Source organism: Symsagittifera roscoffensis, chromosome 4 (assembly GCF_963678635.1).
Source record: "Symsagittifera roscoffensis chromosome 4, txSymRosc1.1, whole genome shotgun sequence".
Lineage (NCBI taxonomy): Eukaryota > Metazoa > Xenacoelomorpha > Acoela > Convolutidae > Symsagittifera > Symsagittifera roscoffensis.
The window spans coordinates 69,326,851-69,342,573 of record NC_087065.1 but is presented as its reverse complement, the minus strand read 5'-3'; the positions used below and the strand labels follow the sequence as shown (position 1 = coordinate 69,342,573).

At 37.2% G+C, this 15,723-nt stretch overlaps 2 protein-coding genes across 2 annotated transcripts in view; one reads left to right on the top strand and one right to left on the bottom strand.

Annotated features, from left to right (window-relative positions):
- The window catches only part of LOC134845201 (microtubule-associated protein futsch-like), a 135,035-nt gene extending 127,012 nt beyond the window's left edge, over window positions 1–8,023 (top strand). The window contains exons 8-17 of the mRNA XM_063862097.1: window positions 1,337–1,499; window positions 2,110–2,271; window positions 2,635–2,780; window positions 3,295–3,812; window positions 4,117–4,331; window positions 4,710–4,831; window positions 5,126–5,658; window positions 5,908–6,500; window positions 7,130–7,375; window positions 7,752–8,023. Coding sequence (XP_063718167.1) covers window positions 1,337–1,499; window positions 2,110–2,271; window positions 2,635–2,780; window positions 3,295–3,812; window positions 4,117–4,331; window positions 4,710–4,831; window positions 5,126–5,658; window positions 5,908–6,500; window positions 7,130–7,375; window positions 7,752–7,883 — 2,830 coding nt within the window. The 3' untranslated portion in view covers window positions 7,884–8,023. The remainder of the gene's footprint in view (window positions 1–1,336; window positions 1,500–2,109; window positions 2,272–2,634; window positions 2,781–3,294; window positions 3,813–4,116; window positions 4,332–4,709; window positions 4,832–5,125; window positions 5,659–5,907; window positions 6,501–7,129; window positions 7,376–7,751) is intronic.
- LOC134845118 (ectonucleoside triphosphate diphosphohydrolase 6-like) overlaps window positions 1–15,723 on the bottom strand; it is a 344,283-nt gene that overhangs the window by 249,702 nt on the left and 78,858 nt on the right. The gene's annotated exons all lie outside the window — the stretch shown is intronic.

The window sequence follows — 15,723 nt, the reverse complement described above, 5'->3', positions numbered from 1 at the left end:
ATTTTGAAATGATAGACTTCATTGACGTTTGAACAGTTTTTTTTTTTTTAATGTGATGAAATTGTCTAGAACAATGATTTGCGATTCCTTATTTATAACTCAATATGAGAAATACGTCGTGATTTTCGATTAGATATGCTTTATTGACGTTTCGAAGAACAGTTGTGATTTTTTTGAACGTGATGATTTTGTCTGGACCAATAATTTGTTGTTTTTCATAAGTTTGATAATGGCAATACGACGTGATTGTGGATTTTGTAAACTTAAGTGGCAGCCCGAAAGATCAGCTGAATGTGAAAAATAAGTCTTGAATTTGAAAAACACGAATTTTAGATACAATTCCATGAACAGTTTTGATAGACTTGTCGAAAAATTGTTTTGACGTTTTATTGTTCCGACTTTCGATACGAAAGTAACGGAATATTTGTGCTCGGGTTGGGTTTCTTTTTTCTTCAGACAAATTTCGACTTTTTAACTAGCCATTTTTGACGGAATTTTTTTTACATCATTCAAAAGGTATTGTTGTCCTGAGCTTAAATTTGAAAAGATATTTCACCTGTGATCATTTTTCGTAAAGTTATGAGGGTTTAAAGATTGCCATTTTGGCCATTTTGACCAATTTGGGACAATTAACGCGCAATATAATTCGCGCTATTAACGCGTAAGCGGAGATTTAATCCGTCTTATAAATCGTTCCAAATTGGTTGAACGAAGCTTATTTGCCATAATTGATTTGTTACAAGGAACGAAATTTATCTTTTTGTACTTTATATGACGTGTGGGGGGATCATTTTATTTTGTTTCATTCAATATTTTTTATGTATTACTGCTGCTCAATAAACCTTAAAAGGCAGTCGGAACATTCAGGGCTTTGCCCTGATACGAGCAGTCTTGTTGTAGTTTAGTGATAGTTTAGTTTGATTCCTTGATTGTGACTCATCGTTTACTTTTTCAAAGTCGGGAGTTTTTTCACACAATTGGTACATGAAAGATTACGCACTGAATGGAAAATACAAATCTAATGTGTTTCCCTCCGTTTTTGGCTTCTACGGAACACCCATGCATTGAACGATAACTGCCATTCGTTGCAGTCCGGACAAAGCTGCTGTAGTTCCTTGCGCGCTCTGAACTTTTTTGGCCTATTTGGAACTATCGTGTGTGCTTATTTTTTGTACGCTTAGACATATTTTGAAGGCTCAGCTATGTATTTTAGTTCAAATGAACAGTCAAATGGTGCTGGTATTTGACTACTATCTGATCACAATGCCAATTTTGCTTGTAATTAGTGTGTAAATCAGTTATATTTTTAGCATCACATACTTTTTCTTTTCTGTAGACTTCTGGAGGCGGAGTACAAGAAATGCAAGGACCTCCGAAAAGAAATCACTGGTCTGCAGAAAACTTTGGAGAGTCTCAACCAGCAGTTGGAGAGTGAGAGAAGCGAGAAGAATTCTCTGGCGGCTGAAATGGAGAGTCACACCAGTCGCCATTCGGCAGAAGTGAGTTGTCTTTTCATTAGTTCTGTGCTGAAATAATTTCTAGTTCTAAGATCAATTGTGTTATATTCATTCCAAACACATCGTGGGCTGGATCGAACTGAGCAAAAAAAGACTTGTATAAAACTTATAAAATCTCATATTGCTTGTCATTAATTTTGCTTATCGGTGTGAAAGTTTTTTTTAGTTGCTTATCAATAATTAGAGTAATCTTTTACACTTAGAGGTGTCCATCTATCGGAATAATTTATGGAATATTTAGACCTTCCTGGATTGTTTTTTTTTTTTGGTTCAAGCAAGCTAAAGTGTAGAATCTTTTAATGAACGGTAAGAACGTTCAATGGTGTGAAATTGCATTATGAGCCTCGACACAGTGTTTGGTTCTTCCGCGTATCATTGAAGGCACAATATGATTGACGTGGTAGATGGCTATTTTTAAATTCCGATATATGCGGTTTTCCAAGAGTTGTCAAAAACGCTAGTCCAGTCCCTTCGTTGAATTCAGATACAATTGGGGGAGGGTAATTAGTTTGACGAGGGGACGGGGGTTGGGAAACTGGAAACGAGTCTGGTAATTAATCAGCACTGACAACAGCAGCAGTTGTTTGTTAAGGTTAGCCGAGTGCGTGAGAATTGTGAGCGGGAGGCGGAGGCTAAGTCGGAGCGGGTGGTTCAGGAGGCGAAGAGTGAGTGGGAGTGGCGGATGGGGGAAGAGAGACGCCGACACAGTGCGGAGATGAGGAAGCTGGAGACCACTTTCAAAGTCGCCATGGAGGTAACTAGTATTGTATCTTTCAACTGTAATTTAACTGCGAATCACTGAATTAAAATGGTCATTGAAACAGAAATGATTTTATTTAGTGAGTGTACAGCTGACCAACAAAAGTAGCTCAGACGAAACGTTGAGAAAATTATAAACATAATTGGCATCAGTTTAAATTTTTCTGAAAATTAATTTTTTTTAGCAATTTAAATTTTTCTCAAGACTGTTTTGGTAGTTTTTTGCCAATTTTGAGTACTTTTTGCGCTTTAAGTTTTTTTTTTGTAAAAGTTGTTGTGGTAAGGCCTGGGAACTGCAGAAATGTTACTTTGGGCGATTAAATCATGACTGTTAACTGATTTGTTTGTGTTGTGCTAGAGTGTTCGTAATGAGTTGGCGAGCGAGGGGGAGGAGAAGAGGAGGGAGATGGGAAAGGTGGTGGAGGAGTTGGAACAGAGGAACCACTCCCTACACTCGCAACTCAGTCTCCTACAAGCCAGACAGCACACCACACACACCCACACGTAAGTACACACACGTGAACCCCTTTTTTATCAGGGTTGGGTTTAACAGGAGGACGACCCCCTCAAGGATTCGACCACCCACAGGGTCCCCCCTTAGGTACTATTTAACCATATTTGGTTTATAAAACTCTTTCTACCCTTATTAATACCACAGTAATATGTAGGGATGGATCATCAACCCATCCTCTTTCAACACAAGCCCGCGTGTGTTTTACGCGCCTCTGCTCTGTACAAACAAGTTTTATGGCGTGTACCATGTATGAAGAGAATAAATTAAATTTGGTAATTACCCTCAGTATTTCTCAGTTACTTAAAAATAAGCTCTTCCTCATTTTTCAAAGTTCTTTTGTTATGTAAGTACAGTCAGATATCAAGACAAATGGGTTTGTTGTTGCTACAGATGAACTTTAATATTTTAAATATTAGAGAGATTCGAAAAGTCATAAAGTATCACTTATTTTTCCAAAAAATATTGTATGGCGTATCTTATTTTGTGATATGAATTTTTTTTTAGCCTGGAGCTTAAAAGATGCTTCGAGCGGAACTACGTCGAAGTAATGAATCTAATCGACAGAACCATGAGCTCAGATAGTCACGTGACCGCAGAACGGGAACCCTACAAGCGACCCGCTTCCGAACAAGACTCATATTCTGCAATGGTACCTCAGAAACTTGTAAATTCGCCCAGCCAAAATTTACAGTATGTGCCAAACGTCACGCAAGCAGCAAATTTCAGCTCAAATGCAAGCTACGCTGCTGCAGCAAATGCTCAGCAGCTGTCTGCAAACTACTCGAACCCTTCGACGGCATCAATTTCTCAACATCTGGCCTTTGGATACCGACAACAAGGGAATCCAAATTCGATCCGGGAGAGTACAGCTAACGCTAGTGGACTCCTGGGACCCACTGAGAGGCTTGAATTGCCCCCTCCTATGGGTGGGGGGCTGCCGTCAAGTGGAGTAGGGAGCAGAAATCCTGCCACAACTGGGCTGACTAGCAGTACTCCGGCAGGCGTCCAGTTTTATTCAGCGGGTTAGTGACAAATTTAATTGGATCAGTTTTGAGTTGAACCTTGCATTGCGCGTTGAGGTCAATTGTGTTAGCCAACAGATAAGAGCTAGTAGTTAAAGTAGACTGTAGCTAAACTATTTCCTATTTAGTAATATCCTGCACTTGTCAACGTTTTCTTAAACAGGATTGCTTATCGCCTTTCATTTTGTTCAGGCACTTGAAAAATAACTTTTGATGATGCTCTGACAAATTAAATGCATTTGCAATTGTCATCAAAACAACTCTTGAATTAGATCTCGATTTGTGTTGAATCAATATGTTCCAGGCACTACTCCTTCAGATGAGACGGAGACTGCCCCCTTCGCCAGTCGGGAGAGCTTTGACCAGGAGGCATACGGAGACACAGAGGAGTCCAAGGATGCCCAAAGTGGCCATAGGGCTAATGAGGAGGAGTCAAATTATGTTCAAGGGCACGGACATCCAGCAGGAGCTGGGGGATCATACTCACACTACTCTCATACCTCGTCCAACGATTCCAAGGTATGTATGGGTGAATAAATTAGGGACAATAGTTCATTGATTGAACATTATAATAAGACTAAACAACGCAGTTATAATAAGCTACGAGGAGCGATGGTGAAGTGGCTAACTATGGTGAAGTTTCCACCTCAGTCGTTAGGTTGATGGTTTGAGGCCAACCATGATCCGTGCTCTTTGCCTGCAGCTAAGGCGACAATTGTCAGCCCAGAAATTATAAAAATTTGCATGTAGTTTTTAATACACGTAGTTATAGTTATTGTAGTTGAAGGTTAGGCTTCTTAATTGACCCAAGGAAAGGACCCCATAACTGATCGACAAACATGAGTTTCCAAATGGTTAACAAGATGAGTTAAAAAGAGTTGTGTCTTTTTATTCCAGGAGCAGAGCGGCAGTGGCAGTGGGGCATGGCAGTGGCCGTCTATGCACTCCACGAACATGAGTGGCAGCTGCATGAACTCCAGTGCTCTTCTGTTCCCCATGTCCAAACACTCACAAGCAGGGTGCGTTCTTATCTTTTTCTCTCTTTGTTGTGTTTATCAGACCCAGGCACTCGCACTGTAAATGATGGCAGGCTCTACTTCTTTGAGGGAGGTTGTGTTTTGTCAATTCCGACGTAACTGTTCCCACCTTTAGGGACGAGGATGACACACCTTTTTCTCTTGATATCAGTAGATGTAGAATCAGATGCGATGATGGTAGCGCTGCTTTCAGTATTGATTTTTAAAAAATACCATGCTTATCGTTTTGTGAAAGTTGGGTGATGTTCCAAGTTTGAACAAAAGTTTTTCTTGTAGACGGCTGGATAACATGTCCAACTTCCACGCAGTTAGCTCGACGTCCTTCGAAGACTCGAACTCAACTTCAAAGTCATCAAGGAATCTCATCAACGCAAACATATCACTTCCATTCCATTCATCGTCAACTCATCACCAAGACTCATCGACTTCGAAATTGTCATCTAAACAAACGAGTTACTCTCACGAGCACGAAACAGCCAATAGGAGTGCATCATTGAATGGTTCGGTATCCAATCACTCAGGTAGTTCAATTCCACACGCGGCGGGAGACATAACCTCACATAGCAGAAATAGCATGACGAAGAAAAATGTGAACAGCAGTTCAAGCGCCGCCTGTAGTAAGTCGGGATCCAGTTCGGCAAAGAGTGTCGGCTTGGCGCCCAGTGCGAGGTTCACAGTCTCATTTCACTCGCATTCCGAGTCTCCATCGCCGTTACTTCCACCGCCTAATGAAAAGTCGAGAAGCTCTTCGAGTAATTGTGTGAAGAGCAGGAAGTTGTTTCATTCGTCAGGAGACAGCCAATCTAACGGTCAGTTCATTTGTATGATTATCCTTAATTTATCCTAATCGAAGGGGAATCATAGCGAGAAATCAATTTTGTGCGCGGAATATCCAGAATTATTAATTATATGAAACGTTTAATGGCAGCTTGTGGAGCTAAAAATAATAATAACAAGAATGAATTATTGTTAATAAATTTACGAGGGGGCGGTTAACGGGATTACAGCCATTAGTTCTCGTCTGCAGGTGTTTTAACATGATGCTTATTTTGTTTCAGATCTGACCCAGGGAAGCAACAGTCACAGTGGAATTCACTTGTCCAGTGGGTGGCGCAGTCTCAGTCCGGACTCGGGCGACAACCGAGACCCCAGAGATCTGAGAGAGGACGAGGATGATGGGTATGATGTAGACGACCAGCTACTGAGTGACGTCAGCAGCGAGACGCTAGCCATAAACAGTAGCAGTCCTGTGCCACGTGGTAACGAACATGAGAAAAACGAGCTTAGTTCCAATCGCCAACCAATTGGCAACGGACACTGTAACAATATTATCGGACAAAAAGAGGGCAAAAAACGTCTGTCGGAACTGACAACTGCTAGAATTGACAATGATGTCCAAAGTGACCGATTGAACGACTCTCGCAGTAGTATAAACAGCAGTATCATAACCAGTGGTCATTTGATGTTAACTAGTATGGAAAGGCTGGGAAGTAATGCGACACCACCAGTGAAGCAACCAGCAGGAGCTACATTGGGTGCTGGGTCTAACATGGCCAGTGTGACGATGCCTTCTGATGGCAGTGGGAAGGAACTGTCGACTGATGTGAACTTGGAGCAGAGAGACAAAGAGTTGCAGAATTACATACAAATGGTTTTTATTTTCATATTCAAAAGTGAAGTCAGTAAGAGTTATAAACACAGTTCACGCTCTATTTGATTTTTTCGCTCTCTATTTGATTTTTTCGCGAATTGATATTTAATTTTTTTTTTAAGTTCACTGCATTTACCTTTGTTAAAAGGAAGGCAAACTCCAATCTTAAATTTTCTTGAAATTCAAAGAAATTTAAGGCCATATATGTTCTTGCGTTCATTGACTCTTTTGTGTCTTTTACCAGCATATTAAACCTGAAAACATTTTCACGTCAATATTTTAAAGCTGTGTCATCTGTTGAGTGTTCAAATAATCTACAGAGCATACATGGAAATCGTAAATGATTTATCAAATGGCTGCTGCTTGCATGTGTAACTGTGTAAACCAAATAGTCGATTTCAAGGTAATCTAGTTTGGTTAATTATGAAAAGCTAATCTAACTGTCAGCTTCTAATCCCCGCGCCTTCCAAATTTTTGCTTATCGTGGTGGTTTTACGTGTTTTGTAGCTAAATGCGTGATGTTAAGGTGTATGATATGAGGAACAAATCCGTTCACAATAGTTAGTTTTTTTTCATACCATTTTTCATTGCATTCATCCATGAACTTTGACGGTCATTGTCGTTTTTAGCTTCTGAGTAATCCTGGAGGCCTTGGCTTCGATGCTTTTATGGGCAGCGGCGGCAGCGCTAACAACAACAACAACAGCAAACAATTTAAACATAATGAAGCAGTGCTGAGTGATTCTGCCTCAGTAGGGGTAACAGAAAACCATCATCAACACTATCATCGTCATCCGCACAGCGATGACAGCGTGGTAAATGGGGGGAATGGGACTGAAAGTGGATTCACCAGTCAAAGAGAAAGCAGCAGCCAGGTCTTGTTTTGTTTCCCCTTTTAGTTTTCTGGTTTTCTAGTCAACTGTACACAGTCCGCAAAGTTTTTGAGTAAAAAAAACTTAAGGAATCCAAAAGATATACTCGAGGAAATAAAATATTTGGGTGCAATTGTGACGAGTACAAAACTAGAGGGGTTTCAAATAATGCGAAGTTTCTAACGTGAAATTTTGTAATTGGTTGCTTCGATGTCGCTGAAAATATGATGGAAACTAACTGAATTGTTTGGAACGAATTATCGTTGTTTTTTTATACTATAAGTGTGATATGTGACCCTCTAGTTCAATTGGATTTTAAAGTGACCCCTCATGTTTTAAATCTTCAGTTGACAGGATTTGATTTGAAATGTGTATTTAGAAAACCTCTGTAAATGGTGCGGCCACACCCAATGGCAATGCTGGTGGAGCTGTCGACAAGAGACAGGGGGTGAATGCGTCTAACGTAAAAATGTCTTCAAAGGGAACAACCATGGCCAAGCCATGGAAGTGAAAAAATTGGCTGATGATTATCTAAACTACTCTTGCCATATGATGCTACTTAATTATTTTCAAGTGCCTTAATTTTTTCGTCCAAAATGTAAATTTTGCTAAATAGTTATGTAAAGTTCTGTGAAGACATTTTTTTTTCAATCTTTTCAACTCAAATATAAATTCTGGAAGTTTCGCCTTCGTTGTACCACAATGATCAATTCGTTTGAGGTTTTATTGACAATTTTTTGTATGCGTCTCCATTTCACTTTTTCCTTCTAAACATGCAATTCCAATATAAAACTTTATAAACACTTCTATATAAACACTGATCTGACTCTTTTAATCGCTTGCCTCGTTACATTTTCTTTTTACTTTCTTTCTAGTTTCACAGCAACCTTTATCTACGATAAAAGAAAACCTTGCAATTTTCTGCATCTTTTTCTGTAGTTTCATGTGTGAACCTAGCACTCAAAAAACTACCTACAAGTTTTTAATTGAAGTTTTATTTTTTCAACTGAATATGAACTATTTTGGCTTGGAAAAAAAATTTTGGTAACCAGTTTAGGTAAAGTTAATGATGATTAAGTTAGAAAAAATCAAGTTAGAAAGTGAAGTGGAATAAATTATAAATTACTTTATTGGCATCTGCGTGTTTTTTTCGGCTTTATGGTTGTCGATTGAGCTCTTGGTTTAGTTTCCGAATTTTGCATCAAGTCAATATATAGCTCCTGTAGATACTATTTGGGTAGTACATGTATTTTTTCCAATAAGATTTTGCCGAAACATTTTGGTTGATTTTCAGCTGATTGGCTGTCGGCCTTAATTCTTTCGGCTTATTTATCCAATATTTTGTTTCCTACAAATTGTCAAAAGTAATTTTGAGATTGATAAGATTTTGGCTCCAACTTTTTGAATGCTCAAATTCAACCTCACGTGGAACTCTTTGAAAAAGTTTTGACAACTTTAAACATAAAAAACTTAAGATTTTCATTTTTTTTTTCGGTCTTTTTTCAACGGTAACAACGTTCGAAGTTCTCTTAGATTTTTCTTGAGCGTTGTGCTGTTTTAAACCTACACTTAAGCCAAGTTGCGAGACGCCCAGCTTCACCTTTGTAATTTCATTGAGGTCAGCGTTTCGATTTTTTGTATTCGAAGTACAAATTTTAATTCACTTCAAACAATGGATGTCAAAATTTTCATGCTCATGTAAGTTTGTTACCATATATGAGTTCAATCGAGTATGTTTAAATTTTTTTTGAAAATGATTTAAACCATTTTGAAAATAGTTTTTTTTTGGAAAACAGAAAGTGCTGTTTGATACTATCTTCTATATTTCTATTTCAAACTATTTCAGAAGTCAAGTTGCAAAGCTCCAATGCACGGCATAGGAGATATGGCTTGTTTTGAACTTTTAAAAATGTGTAGTACTGGATTGTTGATGCAGCTCATGTGTATGTTGGCTAAATATGGCGATCGTAGCTCAATTTTGAAGTTTAACCGTGTGACAATGTGCAATTTGTTTGTTTCTATCAAAACATCCCCGAAATTTTTCACTAGCTTATAATACTATATTTGCGCGGTATTCGCAAAAGGTGCGAAGCTCCGCTTCACCCCTGTGTCAATGAATGTTTTGGTTAGTTTCTCTATATCTTTTGTTTCCAAAGATACTTCTGTTTGGAACTCTTTCGTTTCGTTGTCCCCTATCCAATAATCAATCGGTGAGAGTCGATTACAAGTTATGGAAGTGAATTTTTTTGGATGAGAATTTGTGTTAGCTGAGTCAGTTTCCGGTATTTGAGTTAGTTCGCTGTTGATTTCAATTTCGCAGCTTTTGCTATTGACAACTACTCGAATACTGATATGTTTTTGCTACTCTTGCAGTCGTGACTCGGCTCGTTAATATCTAATTTTCCCTAGTGAACTTATTTTTATCCTATTACACTATTCAACAAAATCAACAAAGTTTATTAGGGGTCCAGATGTGCCGCCTTCCAGTGGTGGACTCGACAGACAGCCTCGCCTGTCTGCAAATGGCACAACCACAACCTCCTATCTGGGCAACTAATAACAACTTAAGTTTATTAGACTGACGGTATGTTTTATTGCTTTGTTTTAGATCAGTTTGACTTGGTTAGTTTTTTTGCGGGCTTGTTATAACCATCACCAGCAGATGCCGGTGATCCCCATAACTTGTCCTGTATGTCTCAGCACAATAGTGCCAGATGACAATCTTAGCAATCCTGGATGTGGTCACGTGTTTCACACATCATGCATAGAAGAGTGGTTCAGAGTGCATAAATGTCGAACATGTCCTCATTGTAGAAAGACTTCACGCCTAGCGCAATCACATGCCATATATTTACAATTCGATGAAAACGCGCTAAATGAAACACTTCCACGAGTTTATTGCCACAGTGATGACGTAGAATTAGTTCCAAAAACTAGCGCAGAACTGAAAAAGGATAATGATAGGCTTAAACGCGAATTGACCAAAGTGAAGTCCGAGCTGTCCAGTTATAGTACTAAAATGGAACAGGAAAAATCATCGAGAGAGCAGACAATTTCGTATCTAAGCAACCAGGTAACTAACATGGAGTCAAATCTCTCTGAAAAAAATGAACAAGTACTTATACCATTACTTATAGTTTGGACGATACTCTTGATCATAGCGTTGATTTGAGGTCAAAGGACCTAAAAAAGTCTGCGAATGAAAACGCTCATAGCCGGCTTTCAGATATTTTATCTTCGGCAGATGAAGGCAAAGAAAACTCATTTATCGAAGAGATAGCGAATGAACAAAGTGTGCGGTCATCGTCCGGGTCTAAGAACAGCAGTCAGGATCTTAAAGCCGGAACTTCTAAGGCAGGTGCTATAAAGAAAAAAGCTTTCGTTCCGGTTCATAGCGATGATGATGATATTTTGATGGAGCAAACCATCATGATCGAATCGCCAGAGTTTAGAAATCCACTTTCAAAAGTCAAGGGAAGTCTACTCAATCGAAATAGCAGTAAACCCAATTCTAAAGGCATTAAAAGGTTTTATAACGGACTGGGGTTCAGTTCTGCGCCGCTATTCCAAAGAACTAATAGCTTCCGCAAGTAAACTGTTGCAATACTGACACAACAAATTTTAATAATTGTGATTTGATTTTTGAAATAGCGGTTTGTTAGTTTCACAGTAATTTAATTTTTGAGTTCTTTGTATGTTTTAGTAGTTTGAGGCCGAGAGCGTACCTTCATTGGAGTTGGAAGACTTTTCATTATGTTATTAAGTGACACTAAACGAAGTGAAGACACTTATTTAGGTTGTGTTTTTTCCCGTCAAAGTTGTTCACGCTCAAAATTGATTTTTCGCGTTCAGATTTTGTTGATTATATATGCGATCAGCTTAGTGTATTATTACGAACCTTCTTTTTTTCTAAGCTAACTGGAAAATAAAATTGTTTATTAAAAGTGTTTATTTATTTAGAAATTTCTATAGCATTGGAAATTGCATAGCATCTGTTCTCTGCTTTATTTGTGGCTAGTGCTTGGGACCTATTAAGCGTCCGTGATAGACTCACAATCTCTAGGTCACAGGTTCGAATCTCAGGCGTAGCCGAATTTTTACTAATTCGAGGCTTTTTTCTAATTTTTTTATTGCACTTTATAGAGCTGCTTTCTAACGTGTTCTCGCTAGAGTTTGCGAAGCGAAGCTTCGCATCTGTGTTTCAATTCCAATTTATCTCAAGTAAAGTTAAGGATTGTGGCATCTTTTTTTTTTTATTTTTGTGGGGATTGGTAGTTCTTGAACTAACTAATTAAAGCTTAAATGATGTAAAATGTTCTTATTTTCAATGAAATCGCCCTGAACAGAATCATGTTGGTAAATATAAAAATGAAATATTTTCAACGTCAACCCGATTATTCGCAACATGACAACTCGCAACAAAAGAACCCGCAGAAAGACAAATACATAGTTTTAGCATAAGTATCATTTCGGAAATGCAAGAACGCACAATAAACTTCTTGGATAATCTAGTAATTGCTAAACGTCAGTTAATGAATTGAAAACACTTATTTAGGACGTGTGGTTTTGTTTAGTTTTTCAGGAATTGTTTGCGCTTAAATTTGATTTTTCGCTGTTTGATGTATTTTTTAATCTTCAGTTGAAATTAATTTTCTAAATGGAACGAAATTACGCTCCGATAACGAATGTGCAATTAGCGCGCAAAAACGTGGTTGACTGTAAGTTTCGAAAGTGGATCATAATTTGAAGACTTTCCAGTGAAATATAGTTATTACTCGTCGATCCAATTTTCTCCGATTGGGTTTGCTGTATCGTGAAAGAGTTTAAAACACTTGCGAGAGCAAGTGTCGTGTAATCGGGAGATAGACCTTTTTTTACCGTAAACAACTATTTTTGCAAATTTGTAAGAAATTGTGAGTTTGCTTTTTAAGTTTACCTTACCAACTTCGATACCCTTCTTAATTAACCTAGAGGCAACACAGTTGCCTTTGTATCCTACGATCTGGGCTTCATCGGCTTAGCTACCTTATTATTTTATCACTTCAAAAAATGGTTTATTTTTTTGTGAAAGTTCAGTTTGTTTGTGTTGCAAGGTAAAAACTTAATTACTCAAAAAATTATTACAACATTTTCTCATGTCATTTTTCTGCATTTGGCTCAATGGGCGACTACCCACTTGTTGTCGGCATAGTAGGCGCTCGGTAAATGCTTAAAGCTCATTCAATACTGGTGGTTGTGTTTTTCGACTGTTCTGAAATATTTTTCGGTTTTGTTTTTTCCGTCTCGTTTTCTCTTTGCTAGCTTGCAATATGGCGCTTAAAATTCAAAAAGCTTACTAATCGAAGAGCTGGGATATCAACGGTTCTTTGAAACTCAAAAGTTACAATTTTTTCAATAAAGTATTTTTTACCGTCTACTTGAGTTAATTGACACTTTTACAACTGAATATGGCGATATTCGCCCATTCCGCTATAGCATTTTAAATCATGCATCAGTCGGTTCTTCCCTTGGTGCTCATCATCTCGCTCGGTCTATGTGAATTCATTTAGCCTTTTCTATCTGAATGTAGACAATGTTCGCCCATTCCACTAAAGCATTTTCATCTACCATCAAATGGTTCTTCCCTTTGTGCTCATCTTCTTGCATTGGGTATTGATTTTTTTGGTTGATAAAAACCTCGATTTTAACTCAGACCGGAAAGTAGTATGATTTTTACTTTGTTCTTGGTTTGGTGGTGCAGATTCCTATTATATATTAGCCTGGTTTTCAAAACGCTAAGACCATCCAGATCCAGGCTCTAGGCCATTTGTTCTAGAGGTAAATCCGGTTGCCTTTGTACCCTAAGGTTTGGGGTTTGAGTACCGTTCTTCGGACCTTGACCGTTCTGCTGACTTATTGCCGGCTAATTTTCAACTTCCTATTTAAACAATTCTTGTAGACGTCTTGATATTTCGTAAATTTATCAACTCTCAATTCGGAATTTTTTTTGTTCCGTCCATTGAAAATGGGTAGGGAGCTTTGTATTTGAGTGTGTTTTAGTTTTTTCTTCTTTTTGTTTTCCACGCAAAAGCAGCTACCATAAGTAATCATCGGACAAGGTTGAGTGATATATCATTTTAAAGCCCTTTCATTCGTGTTTCGAACCTCATTAAAAAATTTCCCGGTGTCGAGAAAAACCGGTTTGAAATTTTTAGTCTAATTTCGAGCGAGTGAGCAGGCTTACATTAGCCTATTTTTGCCTAATTTAAGCCTCGAAAATTTAGTTTTACTCAACTGAAGTTAGTTTTTGGTATTTTCAGCTTCATCTTAAGAATCAAAAACTTCAGAATTTTGGTAAATAATTAAAAAAATAATTAAAAATTTTTTTTCTACTTTTGTTATTTGTCTTCAAAAATTGTTTTCCAATTTGCATATTTTACATGACTGACGAAAATGCTGCAGCTCTACTTTTTCGCTCAGATTGTTTTATCACACCAAGCCGAAAAAACGACACTAATTGAAAAAAATAATTTTTGTTGTAATTTTAAAGACTGCTCGGAACATTCTGTGCTACTTGCACAGTAACCGGTTATCCTTGTTTTATTTTCTTATTGTTCCGACTTTTGAAAAAAGGGGAGGAAGTTTGTATTCGGGTGTGTTTCAGTTTTCTCTTTTATTTTTGTTTTCGACACAAAAGCAGGTACCTCAAATAATCATCGGACTGGGTTGAGTGATATATCATATTGAAGCCCTTTCTGTCGTGATTCGAACCACATTAACATTTTGCCTGTGTCGAGAAAAACTTGTTTGAAGTTTTTGATTATGTTTCTTCTTTTGAGCCAGTAAAACGAGCGAGCAGGCTTATTTATGCTTAATTTCAACCGTTTGAAATAACTTATGCCTAATTTTAATTTACTCGAATAAAAATAGTTTTTTGAGTTTTTAACGCCATTTTGGGAATCAGAACTTCACAAAAAAAGTTCTTCAAAAACTTGCCCGATTTCCCGATTTAACCATAAATGTCCTACTCTCGAATTTCTAGTTGTCTTTATTCAGATCTTTTCAAGGAAGTCACGACATAATTTGAAAAAAACTTTTGTGCATTTTTTCAGACTATGGTCAGAACATTCTGTGCTACTTGCACAGTAACTGGCTAGCCTGGTTTATAATGGTTGCGGGTTATATTTTATAAGCTTTTTCAACCAATTTTTTGTCGTTTGAAGGGCAAACCTTTATTTTTTGACAATTCAGGATAATTATGTTGTAACATGTTCAATTTCTAGTGGTATTTTTTTTGTTGGGAGGCTTAGTGCCCACTCAATAAATGTTACTTAAAGCTTAATAAATGCTGGTGGCTGGTTTCTCTTTTTTTCGAAGTTGATTTTTTCATTTTTTTAAATTTGTTTTTGTATTTGTTCAGGAAAAGTTCTAAAATTTGTTCAGTATCAGTGGTTTGACTTGTGATTTCTGCGTATGTTCAGTTCATCTTTGTTAAAAGGTTGCATACTCCACTTATTGATCCAGTTTTGTCAAATTGGGTTAATTTAATCAAAAAAGCGTCAATCTTAATTTTTTTTTAGTAATTCAAAGCTTTAAGGACATCTACTTTATTCTAAACTTTTAGATTTTTTACAAGTTGAGATTTTTAAAAAATGAATCCTAATTTTTTTCTGTTTACTTGTGTAGTTTTCGAATTAGCGATTATCATCTAATTTCTTTTTTACTAGCTTGCAATGCTACGCTTGCGTTGCATTACAAGTGGTGCAAAGTTCCGCTTTGCCTCTTTGTTAATTTAAATGAATGTTTTAGTTTTATGTAAAAAGATTTCTAACAAATTTTCGTTTAAGAAATAATATAAATTTTTGAAATATCTTTTATATCCTTTGAAAACAAGGATAGCCGGTTGCTGTGCAATTAGCACAAATATTTCGACCAAAAAAATCTAAAATGACAATAAACTGCAAAATTGAAATTTTCTTTATTGTTTTTCTAGAAACGACAAATGAATTAGTACTAAAATGGTAAAAAAAAGGCTTATGCTTTAATTACATTGAGGTTACAATTTGTGACTTTCTTATCAAGTTGTGGTTACGCTAGTCTGAAAACCGAAAATATTTAGACCTGTTTTTCTCGACACAGATATTATTCAAGTTTTTTTAGAATCCGAATCGCGATCAAAAGGGCTTTAATATGACGCCTCTTTTGATCCCTACGAGTTTTCTTGGAGGTAGTTTGAATTGGCCGCATTTAAAGTTCGTTTCCACTCTTTGAGTGGTGAGATCAAAAAAAAAGAAATTTTAAAGCTCGAAAAATTATTAATTTTTAATTTACGATCCATTTTCAGCTTCATGTAAAGTTAATTGAAAGAAATA